Source organism: Ranitomeya variabilis, chromosome 2 (assembly GCF_051348905.1).
Source record: "Ranitomeya variabilis isolate aRanVar5 chromosome 2, aRanVar5.hap1, whole genome shotgun sequence".
Taxonomy (NCBI): Eukaryota; Metazoa; Chordata; class Amphibia; order Anura; family Dendrobatidae; genus Ranitomeya; species Ranitomeya variabilis.
The window spans coordinates 640,946,261-640,966,102 of NC_135233.1; the positions used below are offsets into that span (position 1 = coordinate 640,946,261).

At 43.9% G+C, this 19,842-nt stretch overlaps 1 protein-coding gene across 1 annotated transcript in view; it reads left to right on the top strand.

Annotated features, from left to right (window-relative positions):
• Positions 1 to 19,842, top strand: part of COG2 (component of oligomeric golgi complex 2) — a 90,594-nt gene that overhangs the window by 62,986 nt on the left and 7,766 nt on the right. Inside the window, exon 16 of the mRNA XM_077289117.1 lies at positions 1,771 to 1,910. Coding sequence (XP_077145232.1) covers positions 1,771 to 1,910 — 140 coding nt within the window. The remainder of the gene's footprint in view (positions 1 to 1,770; positions 1,911 to 19,842) is intronic.

Consider the following 19,842-nt stretch of genomic DNA (forward strand, 5'->3'; position numbering starts at 1 on the left):
AAATCGACTATGTGACTGTGTTTAAAAACCACTATAAATCCTAGTGGTCTTTTTAACCCCTTCGCAACATGCGCCGTTCTAGTACTGCTCTGTGGGAGGTGCACTTGCGCAAACCGCAATACTAATACGACGATGCTATTTCCAGTTACCGCGCTGCATCACCCGGTGACCGGGTTAAGATGGCTGCTGTCCCTGACAGCAGACCATCTCTGCATGTCGCCCCGGGGGGGCTGCACCACAACCCCGTTCCCCTCCCCCGCATCTGCAATCGCTGTGATTGGCTTAGCCAGGCACACCATTATGTCAATAAAGTTAGTGAAAAGAAAAAACGTGACCTGTTGTGATCTGTGCTGTGTGACACAGCACCAATCACAACCATCACAATGAGTGGGGTGATCACCGCGTCACCTCACCTGATTAACCCCTTTGGCGCCAATTGGCTGAACAATCGTTTCTGGCCAATCAGCGCCAAAGGGGTTAATGTAAAATAACGATCACCGTTCTGCACGCCATCTTTGTCTCAGATTTGGTGCGCAGAGCGGTTGTATAGCCCCTGTACAAACAATTATACGCAAGTACAAACAAGATGGGAATGTCCAGCCATCATACCGCTCAGGAAGGAGATGAGTTCTGTGTCCCAGAGATGAACGTGCTTTGGTCCGACAAGTGCATATTAACCCAAGGACAAAAGCAAAAGACCTTGTGAAGATGATGGCGGAAGCTGGTAAGCTTGTGTCAATATCCACAGTGAAACGAGTACTGTATCAACATGGGCTGAAAGGCCACTGCCGGGAAAAAGCCATTACTCCAAAAGAAACATAAAAAAGCCAGACTAATGCATGCACATAGGAACAAAGACCTTAATTTTTGGAGACATGTCCTGTGATCTGATGAAACTAAAATTTGAACTTTTTGTGCATAATGACCATTGTTAAATTTAAAGGTAAAAGGGAGAAGCTTGGAAGCCTAAGAACACCATCCCAACTGTGAAACATGGGGTGGCAGCATCGTGTTGTGGGGTTGTTTTGCTGCAGGAGGGACTGGTGCACTTCACTAAATAGATGGCATCATGAGAAGTGAAGATTATGTGACAACACTGAAGCGACATCTCAAGACATCAGCCAGGAAGTTAAACCTTGGGTGGAAATGGGTCTTCCAAATGGACAATGACCCGAAGAATAATTCCAAAATAGTAACAAAGTGGCTTAAGGATAACAAAGTCAATATTTTGGAGTGGCCATCACAAAGCCCTGATTTCAGTCTTATTAAAAATTTATGAAAAGCTGAAAAGGCAGATGTGAGCAAGGCGACCTACAAACCTGGGTCAGTTACACCAGTTTTGTCAGGAGTGTATGTAAACTTCTGGCTTCAACAGTATGTCATTTTTGGAAAAGGGGTTAAATATAGCCAGAACTTTGCACTGTCTAGTCTCATTTTATATCAGAGTAGGGTCCAGTACTCTTATGTTTTGGGTGGTTAATATAGCCAGCTTTGTAGCATAATTTTGGTAATAAAAAGTCCAGTGCGTGAATAACCTTTTATAACAGCTCCTGTTTGGAAAAATATTATCAGAGCTTTACAAGTTTCAAAAATAAAGGTTAAAAGTCACACAGTTGCAAAGTTTTCACCAAAACTGTAAATTTGTGATCACATCTCCGCATAAACATAAAATATTCAGAGGGGTTTTAGTGTACTTTTTTTTTTTTCTTCTGGTAGATGTCATTTAAGTGAAAACAGTATGTTGTGAGAAATATATATTGTTGTTTGCAGGAGGTGCCTACGAAAGCGTCCTCCTACGTGGACAATGCTCTCAAGCCACTGTTCCAAATTCAGCACGAGTATGGGAACAAAGTAAAAATGGCAACTAGACAAGGATGGCTGAAAGGAACCCTCTCTGAATGTACACACAAGTGAGTGGACCTGCCTTACAAATATTTTGTATTTAAGAATCTTTACCTAAATGAATATAAGCTAGTGTGCCTTGTGAGTTTCCGAACCCCTGTAAAAGCTCTTATCACTCCTGTTTCAGACATGCCTCTTCAGCCACATAGAATCATAGAATGTTAGAGTTGGAGGGGACCTCAAGGGTCATCGTAGTGTCCAACCCCCTGCTCAATGCAGGATTCAGTAAATCATCTCAGAAAGATGTCTTTGTTTGAAGACTTCCATTGAAGCAGAACTCGCCACCTCTCGTGGCAGTCTGTTCCACTCATTGTTCACCCTCACTTTCAAAAGGTTTTATCTAATCTGCATCTTCTCCCTTTCAGTTTCATTCCATGCTTCTCGTGTTTCCATGTGCAAATTAGAATGATGATCCCTCTACATTGACATCCCTTCAGATATTTGTAGACAGCGTTTGTCTCCTCTAAGCCTTCTTTTTGCAAGCTAAACATGCTCAGATCCTTTAACTGTCCCTCATAGGACATACATTGTAGTCCGTTTACCATCCTGGTAGCTCTTCTCAGATGTTGCTCCAGCTTTTTAATGTCTTTCTTAAAATGTGGTGCCCAGAACTGAACTCCGTATTCCAGATGAGGCCTAACCAAGGAGTAGTAGAAGGGGATAATTACTTCACACGATCTAGACTCTATGCTTCTCTTAATAAATCCTAGAACTGTTTGCCTTTTTTTTGCTGCTGCATCACACTGTTGACTTGTGCAGTCTGTGATCTATTAGCATACCAAAGTCTTTTTCAGACGTGTTGTTGTTCTATTCCTCCCATTATATAGATGTAATTTTTGTTCTTCTTTCCCAGATGTAGAATCTTGCATTTCTCTCTGTTAAATTCCATTCTCATAGTCGCTGCCCATTGTTCAAGCTTATCTAGATCCATCTGAAACCTTTCTCTATCTTCTCTAGTGTTAGGCTGGTTTCACATTTGCGTTTTTTTTTTGCGCAGCATTTGATCCGCATGCGTCATGCGCACATATATTTAACATGGTGTACACATGGACATGCGTTCGCATGTTTTTGCGTACGCATGCGTCGTTAAGCGGTGTGCGGCTGAACGCAACATGTTGCATTTTTGGAGGTGTCAAAAATCCGTCACATATGCGCAGGCGAATGAGTGTGTTAAACGTGTTACTGTCTATGGGAACGCATGCGTACGCGAGGACATGCGTATGCATGCGTTTGATGCACTTGCGTTCTTTGGACTGCACATGTCCAGGAACTGTTTTGAGACACACCCTCCTGGAAATATCGAACGCATGCTCATAAACAACGCAAACGCGTTTTTTTTTTTTAGCCGTCATGCTTAACCTGATGCGGATAAAAAACGCTGCGTAAACATGCTGCGGACGTATACGCAAATGTGAACTTGGCCTTAGCTATCCCTCCTAGCTTTGCATTGTCTGCACATTTGATTAGTTTAACTTCAGTTCCCTTATCTAGATTATTAATAAAAATGTTGAACAACACTAGGGCCAGGACAGAGCCTTGTGGTACCCCACTTGAAACACTCTACCAATTGGATGTACAACCATTTATTACCACTCTTTGAGTACAATCACTGAGACAGAGATGAATCCACCTAACCGTAGCCTTGTTAATCCCATTCGTGGTCATTTTTTCAGTAAGGATAGTATGAGATACTTTATCAACTTTATCAAATGCTTTGCTGAAGTTGAGATATACAGTGCTGTGCAAATTAATTGGGACAAAGCAAAAAAATAAAATGTTATAATGCACTGTTACATACTAATTCTGAAAATTACCTTTTTCCACTGGCTAGTTGACCAAGATTTATTTATTATATATTAAAACTGGTTTGAATCACTGACTTACAACTTTACTTAAAAAATGCTTTGTCCCAATTAATTAGCACAGCACTGTACTACACTGTGTTCCAAATTATTATGCAAATAATATTTCCTCATATTTTCTTTAAATTACCTATCTGAATTGCAGTCATTGTTATTTTCCAGTCATCTACTATTCTAGTATAATTGCAATGTTTTGGAACAAACTGCCTATGAAAACGGTATCTATTTAAAAAAAATAAACACTCAAAATGCATGTTCCAAATTATTATCAGAAGAAAAAGATTTGAGTTCCAGCTCCTAAAATAATTTGTTTATTGAATCCAAATTAAAATCAAATGTCCATGGTGTACACGCACCCACCAATAAGTGCCTTGGTTACAGAGCTTATACGGCAACGCATTTCGATCAGAGTGATCTTTATCAAAGCCATACCTTGGTCTGGTTGTGTTCCTCTATATGGGGAAACTCCACCAACCAGAACATTTGTATATATCACATGACAATTTGCAAGGTCCTGTTTTAAAACCAATATATAAACATACAAAAATACTTGAAATATTTATCTCACAGTCAACAATAATGTAACATAGTTTCAATTCTTTTATTTAGTCCCATTGGAGCACGAGTATTTAGTTGGAAAATCCAATATGCTTCTCGTGTGAGAAGCCGGCGTCTAATATCGCCGCCACGAGGAGATGCATTGGCTCGTTCTATTCCCTGGACCTGGAAAAACATAGTACTGCGTGAGTGGTGCATAACAAAATGTTTTGATGCTGCCGATATACTTCTATTTCCATTGAGTACATTACCTATATCATATGCACTCACTGGCCACTTTATTAGGTACACCTGTCCAACTTCTTGTTAACACTTAATTTCTAATCAGCCAATCACATGGCGGCAACTCAGTGCATTTAGGCATGTAGACATGGTCAAGACAATCTCCTGCAGTTCAAACCGAGCATCAGTATGGGGAAGAAAGGTGATTTGAGTGCCTTTGAACGTGGCATGGTTGTTGGTGCCAGAAGGGCTGGTCTGAGTATTTCAGAAACTGCTGATCTACTGGGATTTTCACGCACAACCATCTCTAGGGTTTACAGAGAATGGTCCGAAAAAGAAAAAAAATCCAGTGAGCGGCAGTTCTGTGGGCGGAAATGCCTTGTTGATGCCAGAGGTCAGAGGAGAATGGGCAGACTGGTTCGAGCTGATAGAAAGGCAACAGTGACTCAAATCGCCACCCGTTACAACCAAGGTAGGCCTAAGAGCATCTCTGAACGCACAGTGCGTCGAACTTTGAGGCAGATGGGCTACAGCAGCAGAAGACCACACCGGGTACCACTCCTTTCAGCTAAGAACAGGAAACTGAGGCTACAATTTGTACAAGCTCATCGAAATTGGACAGTAGAAGATTGGAAAAACGTTGCTTGGTCTGATGAGTCTCGATTTCTGCTGCGACATTCGGATGGTAGGGTCAGAATTTGGCGTAAACAACATGAAAGCATGGATCCATCCTGCCTTGTATGGAGCATCTTTGGGATGTGCAGCCGACAAATCTGCGGCAACTGTGTGATGCCATCATGTCAATATGGACCAAAATCTCTGAGGAATGCTTCCAGCACCTTGTTGAATCTATGCCACGAAGAATTGAGGCAGTTCTGAAGGCAAAAGGGGGTCCAACCCGTTACTAGCATGGTGTACCTAATAAAGTGGCCGGTGAGTGTAGGTGTTCTCTAATGCGAGTTTTTAATTTTCTGGTTGTACAACCCATATATGATAAATTGCACTTTGTGCATTTAATTTTATACACTACATTAGATGCACAAAGTGCAATTTATCATATGTGGGTTGTACAACCAGAAAATTAAAAACTCGCATTAGAGAACACCTATATGATATAGGTAATGTACTCAATGGAAATAGAAGTATATCGGCAGCATCAAAACATTTTGTTATGCACCACTCACGCAGTACTACGTTTTTCCAGGTCCAGGGAATAGAACGAGCCAATGCATCTCCTCGTGGCGGCGATATTAGACGCCGGCTTCTCACACGAGAAGCATATTGGATTTTCCAACTAAATACTCGTGCTCCAATGGGACTAAATAAAAGAATTGAAACTGTTACATTATTGTTGACTGTGAGATAAATATTTTAAGTATTTTTGTATGTTTATATATTGGTTTTAAAACAGGACCTTGCAAATTGTCATGTGATATATACAAATGTTCTGGTTGGTGGAGTTTCCCCATATAGAGGAACACAACCAGACCAAGGTATGGCTTTGATAAAGATCACTCTGATCGAAATGCGTTGCCGTATAAGCTCTGTAACCAAGGCACTTATCGGTGGGTGCGTGTACACCATGGACATTAGATTTTAATTTGGATTCAATAAACAAATTATTTTAGGAGCTGGAACTCAAATCTTTTTCTTCTGATGAACATTACGCCTGTCCACAGCGGAGTTCCGTGCACCTGCGGTGATTACTGGTGAGCTGGCTACCCCCCTTGTTTTTCCAAATTATTATGCACAGCAGAGTTTTCAACCTTTTTTTTTTTTTTTTGAACAAAAAAATGGTCATTTGTGAAGTTATAAGCATTATCAGCTTATTACAAAATGAAATCAAACAGTTTTCAAGTGAAAACTTTATTCTAGGTGATGTTACATTTGCACATAGGACCCCTTGTTCGAAAGAAGCTTCTGAACTCTCTCGTCCATTGAATTTGTCAGTTTTTGGATGGTTTCTGCTTCAATTGTTTTGCATGTGGACAGAATACCCTCCCAGAGCTGTTGGTTAGATGTGAACTGCCTCCAGCCATCATAGACACTCCTTTTGATGATGCTCCAGAGGTTCTCAATGGGGTTGAGGTCAGGGGAAGATGGTGGCCACACCATAAGTTTGTCCTCTTTTATGGCCATAGCAGCCAGAGATGCAGATGTGTTTTTTGCAGCATGAGACGGTGCATTATCATGCATGAAAATGATCTTGCTGCGGAAAGCACGGTTCTTCCTCTTGAACTATGGCAGGAAGTGTTGTTTTAGAAACTCCACATAGATTATGGAGTTCATCTTTACCCTTCAGGGATCATAAAGGGGCCGACAATCTCTCTCCCCATGATTCCAGCCCAAAACATTACTCCACCTCCTCCTTGTTGGCGCCTTAGCCGTGTTTTCATGGGGTGTCCATCAACCAGCCATCCTCCACTCCATCCATCTGGACCATCGAGCATTGCACGTCACTCATCAGTGAACAAAACCGTTTGGAAGTCAGTCTTCATGTATCGTTTGGCCCACTGGAGCCGTTTCTGCTTGTGTGCAGTGGATAGAGGTGGTCGACAGGATGGCTTACGCACAGCTGCAAACCTCTGAAGGACCCTGCATCTTGTTGTTCTGGGGACGTTGGAGGCACCAGCAGCTTCAAAAACTTGTCTGCTGCTATGACAAGGCATTTTTGCAGCTGCTCTTTTAACCTTACGCAATTGCCTGTTGGAAAGAGTCCTCAATTTTTCCTTATCGGCACGCACACATGTGTGCTGGGAATCAGCTACATACTTCTTGATTGTGCGATGATCACGATGAAGTGTCTTGGCAATGTTGATTGTAGTCATGCCTTGACCTAAATACTCCACAATTTGTTGCTTCTCAGCAGCCGACACATCCTTTTTCTTTCCCATTTTGGCAAAAAATGTAGGCTGCTTAATAATGTGGAACAGCCTTCTTAAGTAGTCTTGCCTTTATTTGGACACACCTGCCAAACTAAGGGTACTGTCACACTCTGCAACTTTCCAACGATCACGACCAGCGATACGACCTGGCCGTGATCGTTGGAAAGTCGTTGTGTGGTCGCTGGAGAGCTGTCACACAGACCGCTCTCCAGCGACCAACGATGCCGAAGGCCCCGGGTAACCAGGGTAAACATCGGGTTACTAAGCGCAGGGCTGCGCTTAGTAACCCGATGTTTACCCTGGTTACCATCGCAAAAGTAAAAAAAAACAAACAGTACATACTCACATTCCGGTGTCCGTCAGGTCCCTTGCAGTCTGCTTCCCGCTCTGACTGAGTGCCGCCGTAAAGTGAAAGCAGATCACAGCGGTGACGTCACCGCTGTGCTCTGCTCTTACATTCCGGCCGGCAGTCAGTCAGAGCGGGAAGCAGACTGCAAGGGACCTGACGGACACCGGAATGTGAGTATGTACGGTTTGGTTTTTTTTTACTTTTACAATGGTAACCAGGGTAAACATCGGGTTACTAAGCGCGGCCCTGCGCTTAGTAACCCGATGTTTACCCTGGTTACAAGCGAACGCATCGTTGGATCGGTGTCGCACACACCAATCCAACGATGACAGCGGGAGATCCAGCAACGAAAGAAAGTTCCAAACGATCTGCTACGACGTACGATTCTCAGCAGGGTCCCTGATCGCTGCTGCGTGTCAGACACAGCGATATCGTATGGATATCGCTGGAACGTCACGGATCGTACCGTTGTAGCGACAAAAGTGCCACTGTGTGACAGTACCCTAATTTGCACAGGTATCTGCAATTGCTTTCAGTGATATAAAGAGCCCTGACACACATCACCATCAATGAGTTTAAATGACAAACAAAAAAATTCTAACCTTATCACTCCTAAACTCTTTGTGCATAATAATTTGGAACACAGTGTATATCTACCGCATTTCCCTGTTTGACCCAGTCAGTGATTCCATCATAGAATGAAATTAATTAGTCTGGCATGACTTGTTTGCTACAAACCCAATCCAAGCTGCTTGAGGTCTAGTGTGAAGTTTCCACAGTCAGTGATGGTTTGGGGAGCCATGTCATCTGCTGGTGCAGGTACACTGTGTTTTCTCAAGACGAATCTAGCGCAGCCGTCTACCAGGAAATTTTAGTGCACTTCATGCTTCCCTCTGCCGACAAGCTTTTTGGAGATGGAAATTTAATTTGCCAGCAGGACTTGGCACCTGTCCACACTGCCAAAAGTACCAACACCTGGTTTAAAAACAACAGTATCACTGTGCTTGATTGGCCAGCACACTCGCCTGACCTTAACCACATAGTCGAGTGTGCTGCTATCAAAACAACCTGGGCTTCATAACACCTCAGCAGTGCCACAGGCTGTTCGCCTCCATTCCACGCCACATTGATGCAGTAATTGATGCAAAAGGAGCCCCGACCAAGAATTCAGTGCATTTACTGAACTTACATTTCAATAGGCCAAAATTTCGGATTTTAAAATAATTTTTCAAGCTGGTGTTATAAAGTATTCTAATTTACTGAGATAATGACTTTTGGGTTTTCATTTACTGTAAGTCATAATCGTCAACATTAACAGAAATAAAGACTTGAAATACATCACTCTGTAATGACTCTATATAATGAGTTTCATGTTTTGTATTGAAGAACTGAAATTAACTTTTTGTTGATATTCTAATTTTGAGAGAAACACCTGTAACTTCACCAGAACCCCTTAGTATGCCCTATGCACAGGCTGGGGAGACACTTGTTAAACAAGAGTGATAAAATTGCAGGGAGAGGGAAAGGAGAGAGCAGTGCTGATGAGAGGGGAATAGAGTATGGAAGGGATACATCTTGCAGCTGTACAGCTTATCTGTGACATGCCAAAGAATATGCAGGGAAACTATGACATTCAGTAGTTGGTCTACTGCTTCTGAGTGTCTGCCTCCAGTAGGCGTACACTCCTGAAAATCATACACATCAGAGCGCACGTTTTCTCTGCTGGCACCATTATAGTCTATGGCAACATTGTCACATTCATCTGAATCCTGTTTTGCGGGTGATTTGCAAGTTAGGCTACTTTCACACTAGCGTCGGGCTCTGCCCGTCGCGGTGCGTCGGGCCGAGGTTCTCGACGCTAGCGTTGTCTCCGCCGCACAACGGGGGCAGCAGATGCATTTTTCCAGCGCATCCGCTGCCCCATTGTGAGGCGGAGTTCCGGCCGCGCATGCGCAGTCGGAAAAAGCGGACTGTCGTGAGCAAAAAACGTTACATGTAGCGTTTTTTGGTCCCGACGGTCCGCCACAACACGGCGCAACCGTCGCATGACGGTTGCGACGTGTGTCAATCCGTCGCAATACGTCGCTTAATGTAAGTCTATGGGGAAAAAACGCATACTGCAAGCACTTTTGCAGGATGCGTTTTTTCGGCAAAACGACGCATTGCGGCGGGTTGCAGTTAACGCTAGTGTGAAAGTAGCCTAAGCCCCAACAGGGCCACCGAAAGAGTGCTTGAACGCAATATGAAAGCACCCTAAGTGATATATTGCTGGAACGAGGGTTTCTTATCCTATATGCTACTCTCAAATGAGATAGCAAAATCCCGGTGACCAATTCTCTTGGAATTGCTTGGCTTCAGGTGACTGCCACTATCACTTGCTGGGTTGACCTCATTAGCCCCCTGCACCATACCTTATCTCTACCTATCCCTTTTGAGTGACCCTAGCTGTAGAGTCCATCTGCAGTCATCTTGAGGAATGTGAGAACTTGCTTGATCTGCACATCTTGAAGCCGTCTTAAAATCCAGCTCTAACAACTTCCCCAACGAGCCTGGGGTCCCTGGGATCTGGTAATCTGGTGACATGCTCTCCCTAGAACATCCAGAGCAGGGGACCTTGCTGCTTGTGGCTTTGAAGTCCTCACCAACTTGGAGAGTTGCATCCAAGTATGACCAGTGACACGCTGATTTGCCTCTATAACTGCCATTGGCCATTTTGAATCTGTCCATCTGCTGCTGTGGAAATCCTCCGGTCCACATGTGTCCCTCTGAGATCCACCTAATTAAGGAACTGAGGTTGTCTGTCACAAAGCAATAGGGAACAATGGACTTTGGCTGCCTTTAATCTCCTAGCCTCTTCTCCCCTTCCTTAAGCAACCATATTGTGGACGGTGTCTACATCTAAATCTCGACATCTTAACAGATAGTAAGTTCTTCTCTGCACAGTCTCTAACTGAATGTTTTATGGTAACTTAGACGTGTAACCACTTATTCATCTACAGCAAGCCTGCTTTCCCTTGAAGAATCAAGGATCTTATTACAAGGACCTTATTCTTGGCGATCACTGGCCCAATTTTTTGTCTTTATCATCTTTGGCTGAAGATAACCCTTTAGGCCAGGGGTGGGGAATCTTTTTTTCTGCCAGGGGTGGGGAATCGTTTTTTCTGCCAAGGACCTTTTGGATATTTATACCATCCTTCGGGGGCCGTACAAACTCCGCCCACAAAGTACATCCTGACTCTGGCACTGGTGTCAGGACGTAATCTTTCATTGAATGCCCTTCAGTGTTCAGTAGTGAACACTGCGTGTGTGTGTGTGTGTGTGCGCTAACAGAGCAAGAAGAAATTAGTGAGCTGGTTGTAATCAAAATACACCTCCCTGCCCAAGAATGCGGTACCTGAGAATCTGCTCGGGGGGGCCTGATCAAAGGTCATCAAGGGGCCGTAAATGGCCCTGGGGCCTGAGGTTCCCCACCCCTACTTTAGGCTATGTTCCCACGATCAGGAAGTATCAGCGCTTTGGCCTCAGCTTATTTTCGTTGCGTCCAAAGCACTATGTTCTAATCACACAGGTAAATCTGCATGTGTTCAGTGAACAATGCGGATGTACTGCATCCAATACATATCTATTGTGTTAATTTCCGTTGCAGAGACTAGCGTCTCCACAGCAGAAATTGACATGCTGCAGCTCGTTAAGCCGCGCCATGGTTGAGTTTACGCCATGTCAAATAGAAGCACAGTGGGCATGGGATTTCGATAAATTCCATCCATGCGTTTGTGCTGTACAACGCAGTGTTTACTTACGCTGCGTCCAAGATGCTGCTGCTATTGTGGGCAGGTACCATACATAATAGCATAACCATTCTCCACTTCACCAGCACCATTGACTGTCTCTTATACTCTACTGCCATCAAATGGAGAAACTAATACAAACATAACGTCTCTCTAGAATGAATATATAGAGAGCAGGACCTGACTGGTCTCCTCCCTATGTGCGACGGTCTGCAAAAGCATTGCAGAGTATTAGATCAGCAATCCGGGCAGGGAATGTTGATGTCCCATCCTGGGACCAGGTAGAAAAAAAATATATTAAAAAAAAAAAAATCACAAAATAAAGAACAAAACAAATGAAAATAATATTAATGCAATAAACACAATAAACACATATATTTATGTAAAAACAAAAATAAACAAAGTACACATATTTGGTATTGCCGCTTCCAGAACGAAATGACCTATAATAATATCCCACTAGTTCACTTTAGTGAACACAGTAAAAATAAATAGTGGACATTTTTTTTTTGCTTTTTCATCATACTGCTGAATGAAAAGTGGAAAAAAATGCAAGTAAAAAGTTGAATGTAAATAAAAATGGTATAGCTGAAAATGTCATGTTGTCCCTCAAAAAACAAGCCGCCATACAGTTCCATCAGTCAAAAAATAAAGCTATAGCTCTCAGAATACAGCAGTGCAAAAAAACAATTTTTTATATAAAATTGTGTTTATGTAAAAGCGCAAAACATTAAACAATTATATAAATGTGGTATCGCTGTAATCATACCGACCCGAAGAACAAAGCTGCCTTATCACTTTTACCACATGGCGAACAACATCGGAAAAAACCTCTGAATTGTTGTTTTTTGTTAATTCTGCCTCCAAAAAATTGGAATAAAAAGCGATCAAAAAATGTATGTATCAATAAAAACGTCAACTCGTCCTGCAAAAACAAGCCTTAACATGACTGTTGGCAGAAATCTGGAAAATTTATAGCTCTCAAAATATGGCGATGCAAAAACTGTTTTGCAAAAATGAGCTTCTTTTAGTGTGACAGCTGCCAAACATCTATATATATGAGGCATCGTGATTACTCGCTAATCCCGCCCCCTGCACAGTAGCTCTGCCCCTCACCACATCACCACACATAATCCCGCCACCCACACCATTATTACACACAATCCTGCCCCCACCACATTACCACACACAATCCCGCCCCCCACTACATTACCACACACAATCCGGCCCCCCCAGTACATTACCACACACAATCCCGCCCCCCACACTACATTACCACACACAATCCCACCCCCCCACCACATTACCACACACAATCCCGCCCCCCCACCATATTACCACACACAATCCCGCCCCCCCACCACATTACCACACACAATCCCGCCCCCCACTAGATTACCACACACAATCCCGCCCCCCCAACACATTACCACACACAATCCCGCCTCCCCATCACATTACCACACACAATCCCGCCCCCCTCCACATTACCACACGAGGCTCTGTCCCTCCACATTACCACACGAGGCTCCGTCCCCACACATTACCACACGAGGCTCCGTCCTCACACATTACCACATGAGGCTGCGTCCCCACACATTACCACACGAGGCTCTGTCCCCACACATTACCACACGAGGCTCCATCCTCACACATTACCACACGAGGCTCCGTCCCCACACATTACCACACGAGGCTCCGTCCTCACACATTACCACACGAGGCTCTGTCCCCACACATTACCACACGAGGCTCCGTCCTCACACATTACCACATGAGGCTGCGTCCCCACACATTACCACACGAGGCTCCGTCCCCACACATTACCACACGAGGCTCCGTCCTCACACATTACCACATGAGGCTGCGTCCCCACACATTACCACACGAGGCTCCGTCCCCACACATTACCACACGAGGCTCCGTCCTCACACATTACCACACGAGGCTCTGTCCCCACACATTACCACACGAGGCTCCGTCCCCACACATTACCACACGAGGCTCCGTCCCCACACATTACCACACGAGGCTCCGTCCTCACACATTACCACACGAGGCTCCGTCCTCACACATTACCACATGAGGCTGCGTCCCCACACATTACCACACGAGGCTCCGTCCCCACACATTACCACACGAGGCTCCGTCCTCACACATTACCACACGAGGCTCTGTCCCCACACATTACCACACGAGGCTCCGTCCTCACACATTACCACATGAGGCTGCGTCCCCACACATTACCACACGAGGCTCCGTCCCCACACATTACCACACGAGGCTCCGTCCTCACACATTACCACACGAGGCTGCGTCCCCACACATTACCACACGAGGCTCTGTCCCCACACATTACCACACAAATCCAGTTTGCTTTTGATTTTACACTGTGAATAAAATGTATTAGTATTATTCCGATTTTTAATTATTATTGTTATTAACTTCATTTTAAGTTAATTTACCACGTGCGTAAGCACTATTGAATGTTGTCATTATTTACTTTAGTTTAATCACTAGCAGCGTTAATTAGATAGCAATGAGCATGCCGAGCGTTAGCTGGCTGGAAACAGCTAGTAAAAAAATATAAATCTGGTATCGCTGTAATCGCACCGACCCGAAGAATAAAGTCGCCTAATCACTTATACTGCACAAGGAACGGCGTGAAAATTAAAACCAATTCTTCACCTGCTGTTCATTTGTTAATTTTACCTCCCAGAGATCGTAGTAAGGCTTGTCGCACATTTATCCTGCGTCTGCGCTGAGTGCTTACACTTGGGTTTCTGGGTAAATCTCTGAAACACGTGATTCAGATGGAAACCCCTGCAGAAAATTCTCCTTAACGAGGCAGATGGAGACCCTGTGGATGCCGTCTGGCCTATGATCCAGCGGTGTCCGTCTTTGTAAGCATGCATAAAAGCGCGGTCAGCCAGTTTTGTGCACTTCTGCCCTTATGAATGGATTCCTCTGGAGTTTTATCTTAATCATGTCATTCAGAGGCTTATGGGTTATGACCATGTTCAGCAGCAATTGTGAGACAATTTTTGGTACCTTTTTTACCCATTTCCCAATGTTAAAATGTAAAATAACGGGCTAAAACAACATTTTTATGGTAAAAATGTAATTATTCATTGCCCAAAGGTATAAAATTCTGTGCGGCACATGTGGTATCAACATGCTCACTGCACCCCTACATCAATTCATTGAGAGGTGTAAAATGAGATGACTTATGGAGGGGGTTCAGCTCTTCTGGCACCTGAGAGGCTCTGCCAATGTGACATGGCACCCTGAAACCATTCCAGTAAAATGTGCACTACAATATGGCGCTTCTTTCCTTCTGAGCTTTGCACTGTGCCTCAAAATTAATTTATAAGCACATATGGGATATCCGTGTGCTCAGGAGAAATTGTGTAATATATTTTGTGGTCTATTTTTCTCTTATATTAGGAGGCGTGTAGCAAACTCCAATTAGCAGCTTTCCATTATTGCCATCCCCATGTACATTTACCCACACTGCCTGTACATTGTTACAACTCCCCCCAATATCATCATTGAGCACAGGTCTTGAGTTGGATTTAGTAAAAATACACACCCCTTCACCTTTTCTGTCTTTCCTGTTGTTTATAAATGTAGTGTCTACGTTTCTCATCCAGCCAGGTTTCCATAATGCCCACCACATCGTATTCTGTGGCTGACATAAGTCTCCAGTTCATTAATTTTGTTTTCAAGATTTCTTGCATTTGCCAGCAGACATTTAATACTGTTAGCACATTTATTACTCCTTCTCACCTTCATAAGTTCCTTGCATGAGCCAATAACCCCCCCCCCCACCACCACCCCCACCACCACCACATCCTGATTGACCCTTACGGTCTCGCTCTCTGTCTACTTTTATCTATCCCCTTTTTAACACCCTCCCTTCTACCAGATCCTAGTTTAAAATCTCCTCCATCCGTCTGACCGTTTTTTTTCCCTAAGCACTGCAGCCCATCCCTACCATTGCGCCTGTAGCCGACAGAGAAGTCGACCCAGTTCTCCATGAACTCAAACCCTTCCTTCCTGCACCAATTTCTGAGCCACTTATCTCCCTAAGCTCCCGCTATCTTTCCAGTGATTCTCGGGGCACTGGCAGTATTTCTGAAAACACCACCTTGGAGGTCGTGGCCTTCAGCTTCTCTGCCAGTTCCCTGTAATCATTTTAAAAGACCTTCCATCTCCCTCTAACTTTGTCATTGGTACCAGCTGCAATTTTAGTAGCAAAACAGCTTTTTGTGGGTTTTTTTGTTTGTTTTTACATTTTTAGACATTTTATTTAACTTTTGTGTTTTTTACTTTTTTTTTCTTCTACTAACCCTCCCTGTGGCCCATGTCTATTTTTTACTTTGAATGCTAGTCTCCTTCTCGTGTCAGTTCTTCACCGGCTCTTCACTGCTTACAGCAGATGGTGTTAGCGGGATCCTCTCCCTCTTCTAACCATTGTGGAGGTCTGTACTCACTCGGCTGCGGTTGAGGTAGGCACAGGAAGCAGTTTTCATAAAAATGTCTAGTCAGGTTTATTGACTTTATAAACCTGCTTAAGCATAAACAAAAGAGAGCCTTCTCCGACACAAAGTGAACCCAAACAGAAAATAACCAGTCCATCTAGTACTGCGGCCGCCCGCTCAGGTCAGTGTCTTTAGCAAACACAGTGGTGGCCTCCACACCTCCAGTCACAGACACTGAATGAGACACTCGGTCTCCATTTTATCTGCCATACCACGCCTCCAGGGTGGGATTTGTGAGCAGTCATTCCCACCCATCTCTTTTGTCAGCTTTTTAAACCCAGCCCTGGAATGCCTTAATAACTCTCTTGGCACTATATGTGCTGGAGCGTGCTTTCCGAGCTCACATCACCGATGCTACTAACCTCCATAATGCATATCTCCCCTCAAGGACCTGTCCGGCGGCCATCTTACACCATATAGATAATGCTGTCACTATTGACAGTGGCATCTAAGGAGTTAATTGGCTCTGATCAGTTCCGAAACAGCCAACTCCTGCTGCATTTTTGCCTATTGGAGTGGGCTATCCACTTATCTTCAGCATTGCTTTTTCATAACGGTAAAGTCACTTAATGACCACCGTGAAAAGGCATGTCACCAGTCATTAAGATCTCAGAGAACATTTGCGGTCTCTGTTTTACTTAACCCCTTCATGACCTTGGGATTTTTAGTTTTTCCGTGTTCGTTTTTCACTCCCCTCCTTCCCAGAGCCATAACTTTTTTATTTTTCCGTCAATTTGGCCATGTGAGGGCTTCTTTTTTGCGGGACGAGTTGTAGTTTTGAATGACATCATTGATTTTAGCATGTCGTGTACTAGAAAACGGGAAAAAAATTCCAAGTGCAGTGAAATTGCAAAATAAAGTGCAGTAATCCAAAAAATGTAATTCTGGCGTTTCAAATTTTTTTCTCGCTACGCTGTTTAGCGATCAGGTTAATGCTTTTTTTTATTGATAGATCAGGCGATTCTGAACGCGGCCATACCAAATATGTGTAGGTTTGATTTTTTTTTTTTATTGATTTATTTTGATTGGGGCGAAAGGGGGGTGATTTAAACTTTTATATATTTTTTATTTTTTTCACTTTTTTTCACTTTTTTTTTTTTTACTTTTGCCATGCTTCAATAGCCTCCATGAGAGGCTAGAAGCAGGCACAGCACGATCGGCTCTGCTACATAGCAGCGATCTGATGTTCGCTGCTATGTAGCAGAAAATCAGGTGTGCTGTGAGCGCCGACCACAGGGTGGCGCTCACAGCTGCTGGGGATCTGTAACAATAGAGGTCTCAAGGACCTCTATGGTTACAATACTGAAGCATCGCCGTTCCTCATGTGACGGGGGTCGGCGATGCCGTCATTTCTGGCCGGATGCGGTAGTTAAATGCCGCTGTCTGCGTTTGACAGCAGCATTTAACTAGTTAATAGGCGCGGGCAGATCGCGATTCTGCCCGCGCCTATTACGGGCACATGTCAGCTGTTCAAAACAGCTGACATGTCCCGGCTTTGATGCGGGCTCACCGCCGGAGCCCGCATCAAAGAGGGGCTTCTGACTTCGGACGTACTATCCCGTCCGAGGTCAGAAAGGGGTTAAAGGGAAGCCATCATAAGAAAATTAGCTATTTAAATCAGATTTTTATTACATTTGCTTCTTCTTTTTTGTTATAGAAATCAGCACTTTTATATAATTTTTTTTATATCCCAATATTTAAAAAAAAAAAAAGTTATATTTCCGTGTTAACACAAGCCACTAGGGCTGTTTTTTAGACTCTCCCTTTTCTTTCGGGAGGAGTTTTCAGCAAGGCTTCTTATTGGCGTGATGACCATATACAGTGCCTACAAGTAGTATTCAACCCCCTGCAGATTTAGCAGGTTTACACATTTGGAATTAACTTGGCATTGTGACATTTGGACTGTAGATCAGCCTGGAAGTGTGAAATGCACTGCAGCAAAAAAGAATGTTATTTCTTTGTTTATTTTTTTTTTTTTTAAATTGGGAAAAGTCTTTTCAGAGGGTCATTTATTATTCAACCCCTCAACCCACCAGAATTCTGTTTGGTTCCCCTAAAGTATTAAGAAGTAGTTCAGGCACAAAGAACAATGAGCTTCACATGTTTGGATTAATTACCGTATATACTCGATTATAAGCCGAGATTTTCAGCCCAAATTTTTGGGCTGAAAGTGCCCCTCTCGGCTTATACTCGAGTCACAGTCTGTGGCAGGGTCGGCGGGTGAGGGGGAGAGAGCGCTGAGGCATACTTACCTAGTCCCGGCGATCCTGACGCTCCCCCTGCCCGTGCCGCAGCTCTTCCCCTGTACAGCGGTCACGTGGGACCGCTCATTAGAGAAATGAATATTCATTTCTCTAATCAGCGGTGCCGGTGACCGCTGATAGAGGAAGAGGCTGCGGCACCCGGAGACCAGCCCGGGGGAAGGAGCGGGACGCCGGGAGCAGGTAAGTATCGCATATTTACCTGTCCACGATCCACACGCCGGGCGCCGCTCTGTCTTCCCGGCGTCTCTCCGCTCTGACTGTTCAGGTCAGAGGGCGCGATGACGCATATAGTGTGCGCGCCGCCCTCTGCCTGATCAGTCAGTGCGGAGAGACGCCGGGACCGGACGCTGGGGAGCTGCAAGCAAGAGAGGTGAGTATGTGTTTTGTTTTTTTTATTGCAGCAGCAGCGTTATATATGGCACAGATTTATGTGGAGCATCTATGGGGCCAAACTGAACGGTGCAGAGCATATAGGGCACAGCTTTATATGGAGCATCTATAGGGCCATAATGAACGGTGCAGAGCATTATATATGCCACATCTTTATAATGAGCATCTATGGGGCCAAACTGAACGGTGCAGAGCATATATGGCACAGCTTTATATGGAGCATCTATAGGGCCATAATGAACGGTGCAGAGCATTGTATATGGGGCACAGCTTTATAAGGAGCATCTATGGGGCCATACTGAACGGTGCAGAGCATTATATATGGCACAGCTTTATATGGAGCATCTATGGGGCCATAATGAACGGTGCAGAGCATTATATATGGCACAGCTTTATAAGGAGCATCTATGGGGCCAAACTGAACGGTGCAGAGCATATATGGCACAACTTATATGGAGCATCTATAGGGCCATAATGAACGGTGCAGAGCATTGTATATGGGGCACAGCTTTATATGGAGCATCTATGGGGCCATAATGAACGGTGCAGAGCATTCTATATGGCACAGCTATATATGGATAATATATGGGGCAATAATCAATGGTATGGAGCATTATACAGTCATATGAAAAAGTTTGGGCACCCCTATTAATCTTAAGCTAAATGTTTTATAAAAATTGTTTTTTTTGCAACAGCTATTTCAGTTTCATATATCTAATAACTGTTGGACACAGTAATGTTTCTGCCTTGAAACGAGGTTTATTGTACTAACAGAAAATGTGCAATCTGCATTCAAACTAAATTTGACAGGTGCATAAGTATGGGCACCCTTATCATTTTCTTGTTTTAAATACTCCTACCTACTTTTTACTGACTTACTAAAGCACTTTTTTTTGGTTTTGTAACCTCATTGAGCTTTGAACTTCATAGCTAGGTGTATGCAATCATGAGAAAAGCTACTTAAAGTGGCCACTTGCAAGTTGTTCTCCTGTTTGAATCTCCTCTGAAGAGTGGCATCATGGGCTCCTCAAAACAACTGTCAAATGATCTGAAAACAAAGATTATTCAACATAGTTGT